The sequence below is a fragment of the Streptopelia decaocto genome (genome assembly GCF_964273445.1).
Source record: "Streptopelia decaocto genome assembly, chromosome: 24".
NCBI lineage: Eukaryota > Metazoa > Chordata > Aves > Columbiformes > Columbidae > Streptopelia > Streptopelia decaocto.
In genome coordinates, this window is record NC_138679.1 from 1,849,455 (window position 1) to 1,866,830 (window position 17,376).

General features: G+C 59.3%; 1 protein-coding gene across 1 annotated transcript in view; it reads right to left on the minus strand.

Moving 5' to 3' along the window:
* Positions 1–8,482: 8,482 nt before the first annotated feature.
* Positions 8,483–17,376, minus strand: part of EFNA2 (ephrin A2) — a 36,022-nt gene continuing 27,128 nt past the window's right edge. The window contains exons 2-4 of the mRNA XM_082071971.1: positions 14,007–14,296; positions 11,294–11,359; positions 8,483–10,566 (exon numbers count right to left, since the gene is read on the minus strand). Of these exons, the coding sequence (XP_081928097.1) occupies positions 10,445–10,566; positions 11,294–11,359; positions 14,007–14,296 (478 nt within the window). The 3' untranslated portion in view covers positions 8,483–10,444. The remainder of the gene's footprint in view (positions 10,567–11,293; positions 11,360–14,006; positions 14,297–17,376) is intronic.

Sequence of the window (17,376 nt, forward strand, 5' to 3'; positions counted from 1 at the left end):
AGTTTTTATCTTTTGGAAATGATGTTTGCGAACTGTCTGAGCAGCTCCGGAGAGAGTCGGCGCATAAACACGGGGGAATGAGGAAAATGGGTTGTGTTGGGAGTTGTAGGGCCTGGAATTAGGGGGAGGAAGGGGAGGAAAGAAAAGGGGGGGAGGAGGCAGCAGGGGAGGCGGGAGGGATCGGGGTGGAAAGGGAAAAAGGCGAAAGGAGAAACAAGACAATGGCAGAAGGCACCCCGGGGACTTCCTGAGAGCTTTTAGAAATTCAAAATACGCCTTAGAGCCTCAAAGCTGTGTCAGTCACAGCCCGGGCGCAGGGATCACGAAGGCTGCGGCCAAACAATACCAGATTGTCTGAGGAAGGTGGGAAAATCGGGGGTCTCAGCGGCTCCCGCTCGCCCCGGCGGTTCCGCTCGTCAAGCACGCGTTCCACATGAATCAGCTCTGGACAGAGCCGCGGCATAATCCCCGCCAGCCTCGCTATGACAACTTGAAGGAGAATTCGGCGCCTGAGTGACAGCAGACGGAGAACTGACAAGGCAAAGGACCGCAGGACTTTCCTTCGGCTTTTTGTTTTTCCCTTTTTCCCCTCTTTTTGCCCTTTCTTTGCCCTCCCCTTTCCCCCCGGTAACTCTTTTTGGGGGCGCACACGTGTCCGCGCGCTCGTGCACCCACGGATGTCCCCGCGGGGGCTTCGCTCTCTCCCTGCAGCCCAAAACACCCCCTGGGCCTTGCCATGGGGACCCCCCATCCCAGGGATGATCGGGGGGTTCAGTTCCCTCTCTGCCCACGTGTTTTGGGGTGTCACCGCGTCCCGGGGGGTGTGGGTGCGTGGGGAAGGGGCCGCTCACAGAGAATAGTTGAAGATTTGGGTGGTTAAAGGTGTTTCTGCAGCTAAAGGATGCACCAACCCCCCCACACACACCCTCCCGCGCCCCTGCCTCGTTAGGCAAACACTGCATGTTATTAATAATCATATCAAGACTAAAAAGCGCTTTTGTCACCTCTGGCTCCCGCTCCTTTTCGGGCTCCCCTGTTCCGGTTCCACACGCCTGCTCGGGGAGGCAAGAGGTAGAAAGGAAACTAATTAAAAATTGCCAGTGTCTTATGTTGGAGCATTTGGGTGCGTTCAGTAGTGAAAGACGAGCGTCTTGTTGCAAGGAAATCAATTTTACAGTTACAGGAGCAGAATAAATAGAGGTGGTGCGTTAAAGCGGGAGGATGCGCGGGGGCTCCGAGGGATGCGGGACGAGCCGTCCCGGGGATGCTCTGGGTACCCCCATGTCCCTGCCCTGGTGGGAAACCGGTCCCCAAAACGCGACCCTGAGCGTCACCATGAGCTTCACGCAGGGCCGGGGGCAGCTCCGAATCCATTCCCCGCCCGCGCCGCACGAGCCCCATCTGTATTTTATTTACATCGCCTCTCTCTCTGCAGGCATGTGGCTAAAACCTATTGGTTTCGCGCACAATTTCATTGTCTTTTTTGGGGTCAGGAAGACGGTAAACAAGCCAATTACCCTTGGCGGGGGTTGAGCGGCTCCTCGCCCCACGCAGCTCTGGGGCCCCCGATGCTCAGGACGCTGATCGGCGCGGGGGATGACGGAGCAGCAGCCGGGGGCCCAAAACAAGATGACTTTTATGCTAAAGTGGCCACGGGGGTCCGCACCGGGACCCCGTTTCGCCAGCACCGGGGTCTCCGCTGCTCGCGGAGCCGCCGCCGTGACCCCCCCTGCATCCCTTCCCTCCCCAGCGGGATTTGCTTTGCTCTGCTCATCGCACCAGGACAGCGCCGATCCCTAATCCCCAAATCGTGCCTTACTGGTTTTACATACATCTCTAAGCTCCTCATAATAGATTTATTTCCAAAAAAGAAATTAAAAAAAAAGGGAAGGAAATAAAAACCCCTCTGTGGGTTATTACAGAATATTATTGTTTTAATTGAAAACTACTCAGGGCGCAGAGGGCCGGATCCCCACCGGTGTAACTTATCGGAGGGACAAGACACCTGTGACAGGTGCAGGATCTGCCCCACCTGCTGAAACACCCAGGGGGGGTTTGCAGCCCCCCCTGTGTCCTCGCACAGCCCAGGAGAGGCCGAGGATCCCCACACATGGGGGGCACCCCTGAAATCCCCCTTTGCTGCGGCCCAGCGATGGCTTTTTGGGCGAGTGGCAGCACCAGCTGGGCTGGCTGGGCCGGGGTTGCCTTGTTTGCTGCGCCTGATTGAAAATAGATGGGGGGGAAATTGGAAAAACACATATTTGGGGTGACGGGGAGAGGGACAGCAGGTACCGGGCAAAGCCGGGGGGACAAACCATCACTGTGCCGGTGGGGCAGATGGAGCCAAAACAGGGGTCCGGTCTCCCCAGGCAGCTCCTGCCCTGCGCCCCATAGATGGGCTTTGCTGGGGCATCACAGGTGCCAGGGTGGCTGAGCAGCTGCATCGTTAAACAAAGTTAATTAAGTTGCTGAGATGGTTTCTTAGAGTTTGCTTGGCCGGGACATTTTTTGGAGAGAAGTTGCCTTGAAAGCTCAGTTCTCTGGGTCTGGGGAGAGAGGAAGGTCTCCGGGTGAATTAGCATTTATATAGCTGTGCCTTGCATTTCAAAACCCCCTTTATCTTTATTAGCACCTAATAAAGACAGAGCTTTGCTCTAATTCATAATTATAGCGCTGGATGGAAATATTTGTGTTTCTATTCCCTGGGAGTTCGCTTCCAAACCCCTCGGCCAATTTGGAGCGAAAGACGGTCGGGTCCCCCTGGAGCCAGAGGAGCCGGGGTCACCCAAAACCTGGGGCAGAGCCGGGGTCACCCAAAACCCCGGGGACACAAGTGTTTGCACGAGGGACGCTCGCACGAGGGACGCTCGCACGAGGGCTTCCTGCCCAGAGCAAGACCAGCAGAGACCCCAACCCAGGGAGCTTGGGGACACAGCGCAGGGGACCCCACGGTGGCCCCGGTACGTGCCATTCCCCACCTTTCGGAGGTGGCTCCAAGGGCCACGGTGGCCGCCCAGGGCCGGGTTTGGCCAGCAGCCCCCGGTGTGCCGCAGCCCGGCCGCGCGCAGCTCGTTGTGGATTCCCGGCACTCCCCGGCACAAATGGGTTTAAACTACCTTAAGTGTTTCAGCAGGGAACGGGCGCTGGCGGTGTAACACTGTATTACCGCAGCATTAGGAGCGAAGTATTGATCCTAATCCCCTGGTTCAAAAATAGGATTATCAGAAGGGGAGGGGAGGGAGGGGGTGCGGGAGGATGCCCCGGCAGCCCCGGTCCCTGCGGCAGAGGAAGGAACCGGGACGGTGCCCGTTGCCCCAGGGTCGCTGCATCCAGCGCCGGCCGCTCGTCTCCCCACGGGGATTCGGGCACCCCGGGCTCTGCGGGAGGGGGGAAGCAGCATTGGGGTGAGCGGCAGCTGCTGTCACAGGATCGTCCTCCCGCAGCTCCTCACGGCAGTGACCATGGCATTGGCGGTTCCATCTGACTGTCTCCAGATGCATATTTCCATTACCTGGCCCCTGAAAAGCCATCTTCCCCGATCGATACCCGTGCCTTTATTCCTGATTGATTGATTGACCGATAGAGCAAACCACCACCAGCGCAGCCCCCGCTTCTCAGGCCTGGGGGGGCTTTACTGGATTCCCACTACATTTTTCTCTTGCTATTACACTTGCTTTTACCCTTGGCTGCCCAGCGAGGGGGAACAGACCCGGCTGCACGGGGATGGGGCTGAGCAGGGCCGAGGGGGATGCACCAGGGAGCAGGATGCACCACCAGCAGGTTGCACCAGGGAGCAGGATATCCTGCACCAGGGAGCATGTTACAGCACAAGCAGGTCACGCCACAAGCAAGTTGCACCAGGGCGGAGGTTGTACCAGGGAGATGCTGCCATGCCCTGACCCCCCCCCCATATCCCCAGCCCCCCGGGAGCCCCATGGCAATGAGCAGGGCAATGAATTCCGTCCTCTTGCCTGTGACACCCCAGGTGGCTGCTGGTTATCACAGATTAACGCATATGGTCGTGGCTGGGGGTGGATTGGGGGCTCTTCTGTGCAGGAGAAGAAGAGGGGGGGGGTCTCCGGAGCCCCCCCACCCCCTGCCCACCTCCCGCCTCCCCCATCCCAGCGCTGGGATGGAGCTGAGCCCCCCGGCACGGCCGTCCCCTCCTCGGCTATTTGCTTCTCCCTGCCTGGCTGACTCTGAATACAGTTTGCATTTCACTCCTAATCTCCTCTCTTTAGTTTTTAATCCCCTCTCTCCTCCCGGGCTGCTTTTCCCTCTCCTCCCTCGCCTCCTCTCCTTCCCTCTCTGCCTTCGCCCTCCCCCCTCCCCGCAAGACAAATTACCCTTAATGATATGCTGAAGGCCATGACACCCATGTTGTCTCTTTGTCATCCTTCGCGGTGCAGCGTGAAAAGATAATACAAAATGCGGCACTTATCTACAATTGAGCGCCAAGACAACTTGCTAATCCCTTAATAACGCGGCGGCCAGGGCCCCATCGGCTGCCGGCTCCCGCCGCCGCATGCCAAATCGCCACCGCCGCTGCCAGAGAGCGGCCGTGCCCCTCGTCGGCACGGGGTGCGCGGTGCGTGCCGGCTGCCGGGACCCCCGGCGCCCCGGGGGGGGTGGGGGCAGCAGATGGGTCTTTGGGGGGAGAAGAACTCAATAAATGGTCCCAAAAGGCTGCGGCGAGGGGATGGAGCAACGGGAGCGTCAAGGGGACGTGGGGTTAAAAGGGTCATGTCACTGTGGGCCTGATCCTGACTGTGCCCCATCGCTGCTGGTGGCTCTGAGTTCAGCCCCACTGCAGAGCGGAGCGGGAAACGGCCTCGACGGGCACCGACCCACCGCACACCAGCGCGGTTCTGGGCTCCTGGAGGGGTCAGCACCCCCAGGGTCCTGCTGGGGAATGAGCATCATTGCGCCCAGAGCATCATTGCACCCAGAGCACGGCCACACCCACAGCACCTCCACCCCCTGAGTGTCACCACACCCAAACCATCACCACACCCTAAGACATCATCCCCACCCAAGTCAGGGACACCAAACCCCGAGTGGGGCATCCCCCCGCCCTGCCAGACAGAAACTGCCGCTTAATTTCCGGCTCTCTGTCCCCCCCCCCGGCCCCGCCGTGATTTACCGCTCCCCCAGGAGCCCCCGGCTGTAAACACACTCCCCTTGGCAGCCGGGTCCCCGTAGCCGCGCTGCTGCAATGGTAATATATGATTTCAGTCCTCTTTGCTTGATGATGTCGGGATTAGGAGCCCTACATATTTTATAGAAACCTCTCCATGATCTTCCTTTATAAATCATTTAAATAGGAGTGTCTTTTCTTGGTGTGTGATATAAAATATTTACTGGCGTGGATGAAGGCTGTTCATCCGTGTTTACCCTCCCGCTCGCCAGCCCGGCCGCATCCACAAACAGCTCAGCCTGGCGCAGCGAGGAGCTGCTTAGCCGGGACACCGGGATGGTGACACCGGGATGGTGACACCGGGATGGTGACACCGGGACGGGCTCCCAGGGGACAGCAGCTCCTGCCAAGGGGAATTTCGGGGGCCGACGCGCTCCCCCAGCTGCGTTTTGATGCAAAAAAGGTGTGATTTTCATACAGCATCCCCCCCATAGAGCCCACCAGCTGGACCGTGCTGCACGGCCAACTCCAACCGGCAAACCCGGGGTCCCCCGGCAGCTCCCGCGTTCCCAGGGCCGGACCCCCTCAACCCAGCTCCCCCCAGCCCAGGCAGCCTTGCAGCATCCCCGCTCCATTAGCATTCATTGCAATTCTTTTCATTTGTTACCTGGCAGGGGAATGAAAACACGTTGTTCCCCCCAGCGGGGTGTTTCCTACGGCGAGCCCCAACTTTTCAATCATTTCTTGGCACCGCCGTGGCAGAGAGCGGCCCCCCCGCCCCCCGGGCAGGAGCCGGCGCTATTAAAAGGCTCACCCAGGGGCATGTATTTTACATAAGACGCCGTGTACATGCTGTGCAACATTCAGGAGGATCATGCTGGAGCAATTGGTCTGGATATAATGCCGGTTACCTTGCGAGAGAGGAGCTCGCCGAGGGGAATGGATGCTCGCTTGGTGCCTGAGGGGGGAAAAATCGCCCCCTGGCAAAGCTCTGGGGCTGGGATGGGGATGCTCGGTACCCGCTTCACCTCTCCCTATGGTTGAGCTGCGCTCGGGATGGGGCAATGGGACAGGGACGCTGGGTGCTCCCGAGATGCTCCCACACCCGGGGGCAGCAGCAGCCCCCGGCCCACCCCGCACGCCCCCCTCCTCTCCCCGGGGTGGGAGGAATTAACAGCTGAAGAAAACGAAATGTCTAGTGGCCTGAAAAGTTTCATTTCCCGGGCCCCGCGGACGGCGCGGGGGGGCGGCCGCCGGCGCTGTGCGCAATTACACACCCGGCTGGCTCGGGCCGCGCAATCGATGGCCGCCGAGGGACATGGCGGGGGCCCCGCGCGGTGGCAGCCGCATCCCTCCCGAGCGCCTCGTCTCCGCAACCCCCCCGCGCTGTTTCCATAAATCATCCCCCGCCCCGAGCTGGTGTTTTCCCGGGCGCTCGGCAGCTCGTTACACGACCGTTTCTGTTCGTATCGCTTGTACCCATCAGGAGATAAGGCTGGGGACAGGGACAGCGGGAGGGAACCGAGTGAGATGTGACAGCCAGGGCGCAGAAAACAAGCGGCAGGGACGGCGGGTCCCGTTCCCCGCGCCGTGGCGCTTTCTCAGCACTTTCCCACGGTGAGCGCGGCCGCTCCCGCGGTGACGGACGCACGTTCGCACCGAGCCGTGCCGAGACTGGGCAGCAGCCCCCGGAGGGAAGCGATGGAGCCTGGGAGATGCCACCAAGCCCGCGGTAAGCACAGGGTGCCGCTGTCCCCCGCATGGGACGGGACCGGGGGACACAGGGTGAGCCCCGCAGCCTCAGCGCAAGCGGGTCTGTGCTCTGCACAGCTGCCGGGGGATGGTGGTGGCAGAGGGAGCCAGATGGCACCGCGCAAACCCCTGCAGCACCGTGTAACCCTCGGTGGCACCCTTCTGGTGCATCCCAGAACCCGAGCTCTGCGGCATCTACAAACCACATGCAAAGCACGAGGCCATGGGCCCCTCGGTTGCGGCTGAGGATGTTTGGGGTCACAGGGCTGGGGGGCAGCTCCAGTTGGGCGTCGGGGGCTGTTTCCCTCCCCTCCCTTCACACATGCTGCTGCCTTTAATCAGGAGATTTAGGACGTGTTTCACTTCTGCGGGTCAGCCCGCTGAGGGAATCCTGGTTTTCCAGCTGAGCCAAACACTGTGAATCAGGGTCATTGCCCTCCCCGGCTGGTGAGACCCCTCAAGCCACCGGGACCCCCTTGTTTGAGGATGCAGAAGCCCCAGCCACGTGTCCCCACCCAGCACCAGTTCAACACAACAAAGGACCAACCTGGTGTGACGCAGCTGCTGGAGCATCCAGGGCTGGACCAGGTCTCCATCCCCACGAGTCCTTAAATCAAACCACGACACCTCCACAAGACAGGGCCTGCCTGAGCCAAATGATCCCTTTCAGGCCTTCAAAACCCATGACTCAATTAATTACTAACGATGATCCATCTCAGCCTTGCGCCTGCCAGCTCGCTATTTTTAACTCTGTATTTCCAGCCCCCAGTGTTAAAAAGATAATGAGTCAGGCCTATGAAAAACCTACCAAATGGGGCTACAAAATCACCTGTTTTGGTGGGTCCCCGCCGGGCTCTGTCCTGAGCACAGTCCTGAGGGGCTTCTCCCCACTCCCCGCACACTGATGGCCTTTATTCAATTAAAAAATTAGTCTTTCACCCTCTCGTGACAAACTTCAGAGCCTCAGATCAGCTGTACCAGCCGGAATTAATTAACGGTGGATTGTTCCTATTCCGCTAATTACGCTGAAATACGCGTGAAATGCTGGGAGTGAACACAAAAAAGTTTCTTTAGTACTTGAGGAGAAGAAGAGCAGGAGGGGCTGGGGGCAAAGGACGCTTGTGGTGCCACGTCCTGGCCTCGGTGGCCTCCTGGATGTCACCTGTTGGTGGCCCGATGCCACCCCAGCATGGGGAGAACTGAGGCAGGGGGAGACGATGGAGCATCCCAGCCCCAAGCGCCCACCCACCGGGCTGCATCGCCTCCCATAATTAAGCACTATCAACAATTGTATATTAATTAATTGAATATCCATTATTATTCATTAACGTGGTAATTAAATCCTTCCCGTAATTAACACACCACCCAGCAGAGCGCTCTGGCTTCGCAGCCCCATTGCACCGGGGAAAAGGGGACGGAGGTGAGATTTGTCCCCCCGGTGCTGGCGTTGTGCCCCCCCACCTTGAAACAGACACCCCCCCCTCACCCAGAGACACAGCCCAAAGGGAGGAAAAGTCACTTGTGGAGAGCAAGGGCCTCACGAGACATTCATTTTTATTTTATTATAAAAAAATACAGAATCCCAATGGGGCGGTGACCCGGTTCCCATCAGCACGACGTCGAGGACGAAAGCGGCGCGGCCACGGACAGACGGAACGGAGACCAACACGCAGAACCCGCGCCGGGGACACCCCCAGCCCCCCAGCCCCCCCAGCACCGCTGCCACCTTCGCCTTCCCACTCTCCCAACATCGCTGTACACAATATAGATATTTATATATATAATCTATATATATATAAAACACAGACCGAAGGCCAGGTTGTGCCGGCACCGCGCTGGGTGGGTGCTCAGCGCCCGGCTGGGTGCTGGGTGGGTGCTCCCCACTCATCCCCCGGATAAACACGGTGCTTTCGCTCACCTTCGAGAGCCACGACCTGGTCTGGACACACGGGGACGGGACGGCAGCAAATGTGATTTATTGTATCGGTTTTTTAATTGGAATTTGGTTTTGGATGGGCGAGATGAGCTTATTGCGAGATTTCAGCGTCCTAGTCTAGAAAATAAAAATAAAATAAAAATAAAATAAACCCTTCCATAAAATCCATTCTCAACAATACATAAAAAAAAACGCTCACAGTTTAGCGCTGTATGTACAGGGACGGAGCCCCCACCGGCCCCCCCGCTGCCGGACGGGCTTGTGGGGGGCGCTCAGAAAAGGCGCCCGTGGTTTTGGGGGGGTTTGGCCGGGTCTGAGTCCGTCACCATCGTCTCCAGGGCCACCGGTCCCCCCCGGGCTCTGTGGGACGGCCACGAGACCCCCCCAGGTGGGACAGCCCCAGGTTTAAGGCGAGAAGGGGTCGGGCCATGGGGGGGCCCCTCCTTGGGGACCTGCCCCCCCCACATCAGGCCACCCTCAGGCTGGGGGTTTTGCTTATTAATGCAAAGAAGGAAAAGGAAAGACCCCCAACGCAGCCCCGGGGGGGCAAGGGGGTGGCCATGGGGAGCGCCGCGATGGTCCCGCACGCGGCTGCCGCCCCCCCCGGGGGTCTCGCAGCCCCGGCGAAGAGCAGGAGGCTGCGGGGGAGGAAAGGCGGTGCCACGGGCAGCGCCGGGGCCGGGACACGCTCCGAGATCAGCGCCGCGGGGACCCGGCGCCAGCCAAAGGCCCCGGAGCCACCCCGGCTGCTGGGCGAGCGCGGCCCGCCGGCTCCCAGCGCCCGGCGGGACCCCCGCGCCGGCCCCGCGTCCCGGTGCTCCGTGTGCCAGACGTCCCCGGTGTCCCCGGTGCTCCTCGTGCCGGCCCGCTGTCCCCAGTGCTCCCCCCGCTGCGTCCACTTTGCTTTGCCACCCACAGGGCTGCCCATGGGGACAGCGGTGACATCCACGGCATGAGTGGCGGGGACAGGGTCGCCCCACCGGGAGCTCGCATCCGTTCGTGTCCCCCGTCCCGGTGTCTCCGTGGCAGGGGAAGCACGGCGGGGTCGGCACCGCAACGTCCTGCTGCCGGAGCGCTGGCCGGGCTGGGAAGGAGTCTGTGACCACGGTGCCGTTGTCACCATTGCTGGCGTCTGTCTGTCCCGGCGCTGCCTGCTGGCACGGTCCCGGTGCCGCCCCAGCGAGGGGCGCGGGGGGGCTGAGCGCGGCCCCGTGCAGGTCAGTCTGACACGGGGCAGCCTGGGCTGAGACAGCCCCACCAATTAAAATCACAAGATTTTTGCTTTAAAAACAAAAAAATCAGCGAGGACTCCGTATTTGGTCTAGAAACGTAAAAAGCCAGATCCAACGGGGGGGCCGGAGCCCGGCGAGCCGCGGCGTGGGGCCGGCGGCTCTCGGCGCATCCGTCCCGCGGGGCGCGGTGACGCCGGGGACTTCACGCGGCGGCGGGATCCAGGCGAGCGTCGCGCCGGTAGCACCAACCCTGCGCGCCCGTGGCCTCCCCGGGCGCCGTCCCGCGGGCTCCGCGGCTCGCGGGCGATTCGGGGCGTCCGGGCCCCGTCCTGGGGCCGCTCCCTCCCCGCGGAGCCGCTCCCCGGCGCGGCGGCGGCGGCGGCTGCGCTACGAGGCCAGCAGCGTCCAGACCACCGGCACCACGGCGAGCGCGGCGTGCGGGACCCTGAGGCTGCAGCAGGAGTTGTTGCTGGTGAAAATGGGCTCCGGGGACTCGTAGAGGGAATCGTCTGCAGAAAAGGGAGCGAGAGAGGGAGCAAGGTGAGGGGGGGGATGCTCGGTACCCCGCGGGCCGGCCGGCAGCGAGGAGCTGGGTACCACCCCCCAAATTCCCAGCAGCATCTCAAGATTAATGAGATTTTAAGACATAAAGGACCCCAGGACGCCCAGTTTTCCCGAAGCGCCCCCCACCCTCACCTCTTCCTCCACAAGGCATCGGCATAATAAATCCCAATATTATTAAACTCCAAAAAAATGATACCAGGAGAGATTTTTTTTCCCCCCTATTATACCCCAGTCCCGAACAAAACAGAATGATTTTTTACAGATGGTTTCATTATATCGGGTTTTATTTTAAAGCCATGCAAATAAAGAAAAAGAGAAAGACATCCTTTTAAAGGGTGACATTTCGCAGGCACTCAGCCCTTCCCCGGGGAGAGCTGCTGCCATTTGCTAATTACACGTTAACAGGAGAAGAAAATTATTAATTTGTTTTTTTTAAATGGCTGAGTTATTTGATTCTGAGCAGTGGCCACTGTGCTGAGATTTTTTATTATTATTATTATGATTTTTTATTGTTTTTCTCCCCGATTTGAAACTCAGCGGCAAACGCCGGCAACGCGCCCACCGCGGTGCAGCCACCGGCGCGGCTTGGGGACCGTCACTGGTGGTACCAGGGGGACAAAGGGCAACCGGCCCCCCCACCCAGGGCTCCCCCTGACCCCCCAATTCACTCACTTGTTGGCCGAACATAAACCTTCAGCTTCAGGCAGGGCCTGTCCACCACGTTCGGGGGGGTCGCGGCTGCGGAGAAGCAAAGGGGAGAGGAGGGGGTGGGTTTGGGGGGTCAGTGGCTCAGCCCCCCCATGGGACAGGGACCCCCGTGTGGCCACATCAGCCCCACTGCGCACAACGGGTGATGGGGAGGGGGCACAGACCCCCCCAGTGTCACCAAACCGCAGGGAGCGACACAATGGGACAGGGACAGAGCTGCCCCACAGCAGAGCCCCCCCAGCCCCAGTTTATATATATTATATGGCCCAGTCGGGTCCCCGCTGGTCCCAGTGCTGTTTGGGGACGGGGGGAAAGGCACCGAGTGAAAATAAGCGAGAAAGGGAGTAATCACAACAGCGGTCTTGACGAAAGCCCCGCTCAAGATGAGAAAATGTGATTTTTATATATATATATATATATATATATGTTTTTAAAGGAATTGAATTGTCTTTTTCTCTGATTAAAAAAGGAGAGAGTGAATTCACAATAAAGTTTCACTCCAGCGGGAGGGAAGGGGGGCCGGGGCAGGAGTGGTGGCGGCGATGCCACCCAGCACCCCGCGCATCGTTTGTCCCTCTTATCTCCCCCCTCTCCAGCACGTCCCTGGCGGGGAAGGTGACACAGGCGGCACCGGCACCCGCCGCGCGGGCAGCGCCGATGTCCCCACGTCCCCAGGGCCGGCCCGTGCCCTTGGCCCCGCGCCGGGAGCGCCGGCGCGGCCCGGGGTTAATGGCATTCCAATTTGCCAGCTCGAGGAGGAGGTAATTTCTTTTCTTTCATGTCTGCTAAATACGGTTCCTCAAAGAGGCATAATTTCTAATGTTCCGCATGACATGAATTCTAACCGGTTTAGCAATGATCAGCTTCACCATTTACTTCTGTGTAATCTCTCCCTAACGACATTAAAAATAAAAAAAATAAAAAAAAAAAAATAAAACGGGGTGGGGGGCGGATGGAGAGTTGTAGATGCGGTTATTGCACAAGTGACATTTTACAGGGGGAGAAGGAGAGGGGGGAAAAATGGTAATTTAATATAGATAAAAGGAACAAATTAAGTGGGCTGCAAACAGATGCTTTAGGAAAAAGGGGGAGAAATAATAAGGGAGATAAGCGCGCCGGCTGGCTCTGGCGTGAGAAGAGCCGCCCCGGCGCCCGGTGACACCGTCGAGTGCTCGGGGAGCACGGCTTCCTTGTTTTGATTTTGTCTGTTTAATTATTTTTCCCCTTTATTGACGGCCAGAAGCCCAGAGCCTGAGCTGGGCCACATGAACTCGTCTTTCCGTGGCTCCGAGGGGCTCCCGAGGGCTCCGCTGCCCTCAGCGCCCGCTCCAGGCTCTGCTGGGGCGAGCTGGTCGGTTTGGGCTTCGTTTGCTGGGGGGAAAGGGGAGTGTGGCCCCCGGAGAGCACGGGAACACATGGGAGAGCACAGGAACACATGGGAATACATGAGAGAGCATGGGAACACATGGGAGAGCATGGGAACACATGGGAATACATGAGAGAGCACGGGAACACATGGGAGAGCATGGGAACACATGGGAGAGCATGGGAACACATGGGAATACATGAGAGAGCACGGGAACACATGGGAGAGCAGCATGGGAACACATGGGAATACATGAGAGAGCACGGGAACACATGGGAGAGCATGGGAACACATGGGAACACATGGGAATACATGGGAACACATGGGAACACATGGGAGAGCATGGGAATACATGGGAACACATGAGAGAGCACAGGAATACATGGGAATACATGAGAACACAAGAGAGAGCACAGGAATACTTGGGAATACACGAGAACACACGGGAATACATGAGAGAGCACAGGAATACACGGGAATACATGAGAACACATGGGAACACATGGGAATACATGAGAACACACGGGAATACATGAGAGAGCACAGGAATACATGGGAATACATGAGAACACACGGGAATACAGGGAAGAGCACAGGAACATGTGGGAATACACGGGAATACATGGGAACACACGTGAATACACAGGAATACACGGAAGAGCACAGGAGAGCATGGGAATACACGAGAACACACAGGAATACATGGGAACACACGGGAATACAGGGGAGAGAGCACAGGAGCACATGGGAATACACAGGATAGCATGGGAAGACACAGGAATACATGGGAGAGCATGGGAATACACAGGAATACATGGAAGAGCACAGGAACACATGGGAAAACACGGGAGAGCACGGAAATACATGGGAATACAGGGGAGAGAATGGGAACACACAGGAATACATGGGAACACATAGAAATACACAGGAGAACGTGGGACTACACGAGAATACACGGGAATACACGGGAGCTCCAAGGCGGCCCCTTCAGCGGTGCCCGGTGGTGGCCCCATGGGGATGACACCAGCGTCCCCATCATCCCGCGCTCCCTGCAAAGCCCCCATGGCTCCCACACCCATGGCCACGACCCAGCCCTGGTGACGGCTTTTGGGACCCAGCGTGGATCTGCACGTCAATCCGGAGCTGCCGGTGCTGTCGGCACACGGGCAGGGCTGGGTTTGGGGGATTTCGCGGTGTTTTGGGTCCACGATGCAAACCGAGCTCAGCATCCAGGCCGGGGCGATGCTGGGGACATCCCTGCGGTGCACCCAGTGTCCCCAGAGCCACCATTGCCCCCCAGCTCCTACTCACAGATGTAATAATACTCGTGGCCGGGTCTGAACTCGAAGCCCAGCGAGAAGGGGGTGAAGAGCTGGAACTTCTCGGAGAACTTGAGGGGCCCGTTGGGGGAGTCGGGCCGGTTGCACTCCCAGCGCTTGAAGCCGCGCTGCCGGTGGTCGCAGGACGCGTGGCCCTCGTAGTTGACCATGTAGAGGATGTACCGCTCCATCTGCTCGGGCAGCGGCTCCTCGTAGTGCGGGCAGTAGATGTCCAGGTAGTCGTTGATGCTCACCTCCACCGTGTAGTCCCCACGGTGGAACCTGCGGGAGAACCAGGGGTCACCGCGTCCTGCCGCGGCAATGCCGGCGGCGCCGGGTGCACCAACACCTCGGTCTGACCGTGCCCCAGGGCTGGACCCAGCCCTGCACAGCTCCCCCGATCGCCCCATCCCCTGCCCACCCCAACACCCCCGTTAACCCATCGAATTAACCCAGAGCCTCTTCATTTTACACCCAAGATAACCGGCACCGCTTTGGTAGTTCAGTCACAAAACAATCACGACTCCCGGCGCCGTCGGAGCGTTGGCATCGCCGCAGCCGCGCGCCGCAATCCCAGCGTAATTGCTGTTTCTGGCGCTGATTATCTGAGAGATTAAGGGATTAGCGGTGCTGGGAACACCGCGCGTGCCGCCCCCCGGCTCCTGGGGGCGACCCCTGGGGTCCCCCGGCTGTGCCGGGGGGGACACGGCAGAGCCCCGGCACCACCAACACCGCTGGCGCTCACCGGGGAGCCAACCGGGCAGCCCGGCTTTCCCCCCAAACCGTGGTGATCATGTTTTCATTGCTAATTAATTGGAGGGAGCTGTGGCGTGGCCCCCCCACCAGCAGAACCCCCCACCTCGGCACGACCAGGGATGGGGACGCACCCCAAGAAGTGGCTCTGCACCCCTATGGCCAGAGCTGGACGGGGGGGACCGGGACGGTGGCCACAGCCCCCACAAAGTGTCCCTGACCCCCCCATCCCTTCCCGAGTCCCCTGTGCTGAGAGCGGCTCAAACTCATCACACAGGCCACCCCAAAACGAGGAGGGGGCGGTGGTGGCACAGGGCGACCCACCGGACACCCAGCACCCCGAAAAGGGAAGGGGGTGCGGCAGAGGGGGGGCTGGTGCTGCACCCCACCGAGCAGGCGCCGTGCGCCCCCCTCCCCTCATTACCTGCCTCATAAGCACTCTGATCACACAGGGAAACGCGCTAATTAAGGAGAAGGGTTTTTCTCTCTCTCCTTCGCTCTCCTTTCCCGAGTCACTTGTGCCAACCCTGCCCCTGGCAAGGTAACATTTTAAAATGTAAAATTAATACAAAGGGCTGGGATTTACTGGGAAACAATTTTCAAACGCATACAAAACAATACCATTTTTTTTTTGTTTAAAAAAAAAACCCCACTATTCTCCCTGCCTTTTATTTCCAAAAAATTATTTATTTTAATGATCGTTATTAAAGCCCAAGCAAAGGCGATTGTAACAGGAGGGCTTATGCTTATCAGGGGAATAATAATAATTATTATTATTGTATTTTTGGAAAAAAAAAAAAAGTCAACTAACTGGAAGGGCCTTCTCCAGAGTGACAAATTGCCGAATTAAAGCTGATTAGCTGTGATAAATGGCACAGACAGAGCGGGGGCTGCGGGGAGGGTCACCCGCGGCTTTGGGGGTTTGCACGACACAAGTCGGGATTAAAGCCAGGAACAGGTTTTGGGAGAAGGACGTCCCTGTCCCCACCCTTGTCCTTGTCCCTGTCCCTGCAGACAGTGCCCAGGTGGCTCCAATGCAATGGGGATGACATTATTGTCCCCTGGGGACAGGGCTGGCCGGGGTGTCCCTGCCACCGCATCGCAGCCCCGCGGCAAAGACAGACCCTGGTGGGGTGGGACGGGACGGGGACGTCCCCGTGCGCCATCACGGGACACCCCCGGGCCGCCCGGGTGCCGTGTTTGGGGAGCGGGCAGGGGCGCTGCCACCGGGGCCACATGTCCCCAGGCACCGGGTGACTTTGTCTGGGCTCCGTCCTGGTTTTTCCTTGCTGGCGAATCTTTCTTTATGTCTCCGTTTCCCCTGCTGATTCACTCCCTCCTATAAATATTCCATTTCTGCCTGATCAAATATTCCCTCCCGGCAGCTCCGCCGAACGCTGCAACGCACACAGTCCGGGGTCCGACACAGACCGCGGTTGTGCCGCGGCACCGCGCTCCCAGCAAAGCCCGGCACCGATGCTCATGGACGGGAGGGGACAGATCCAGGACGCAGCACCGCAACCAGCAGCACCGGCACGGACACCCCAGCACCGCGCTCACCCCGGCACGGAGCCGCCGGCGCTCGGCCACGCTCCGATAGCCGAATTTGCCCGCGGAGGCTCGCGCGGCGCCAGCCCCGCGCACACGCACGCGCGGCGCCGGCTGTTAATTTGTTCTCGTTTAAGTCACTCAGTTCGCAAAATGTCAACAGCGTTTTACAAACCCGCCACCTGGCAAGCGCGCCGCTGCCCTGCGTGCTGCCCGCAGCAGGGCCGCCCGCCCGCGCTAATTAAAGCGAGCGGGATTTCAACTGTCTAAATGAGGCACGGCGCTAATTCATCTGCTTCGGAACGGGAAAAAGACAAGACGCCTTTCGGCGGGGCAGGGAAGGGCGAGCGGCCGCGGTTGAGCCAAGCGCCGGTGCCTGGCTATGCGCCCCGATTTGGGCACGTTCCCCGTGAGCAGCGTCCCCACTGTCCCTGAGCCCTCGAGTCCCCAGGACACGGGGACACCAGCTCAGGGCAAATCTGCAGCTCTTTGGGCCATCAGGAACTGCAGAAAGCGAGAGGAGACCCCGCTTTGGGACACAAACAGGTGCCGATTCACAACATTCTCAGGCCAAACAAAGCTCAGCTTTGGGCAAATCCAGGGTTCTGTGACTGCCTGGGGACGTGTGGCCTCTGGGAACGAGGCTCCCGTGACACCACGGGATGGGGATGATGCTGTCACCTGGGATGATGTTGTGGGATGGGGATGATGCCATGGGACGGGGATGATGCCACCACTGGGGCAGATATCCTGGACCAGGAATGATGCCATGGGATGGAGGTGATGCCACCACCAGGAATGACGTCATGGGACAAGGGTGATGCCACCACCAGGAATGACGCCATGGAACAGGGTTGATGCGACCACCAGGGTTGATGCCATGGGACGGGGGTGATGCCACCACCAGGGTTGACACCATGGGACAGGGGTGATGCCACCACCAGGGATGATGCCATGGGACGGGGGTGATGCCACCGGGTGGGAGTGATGCCACCACCAGGAATGATGCCATGGGACGGGGGTGATGCCACCACCAGGGATGACGCCATGGGGACAGGGGT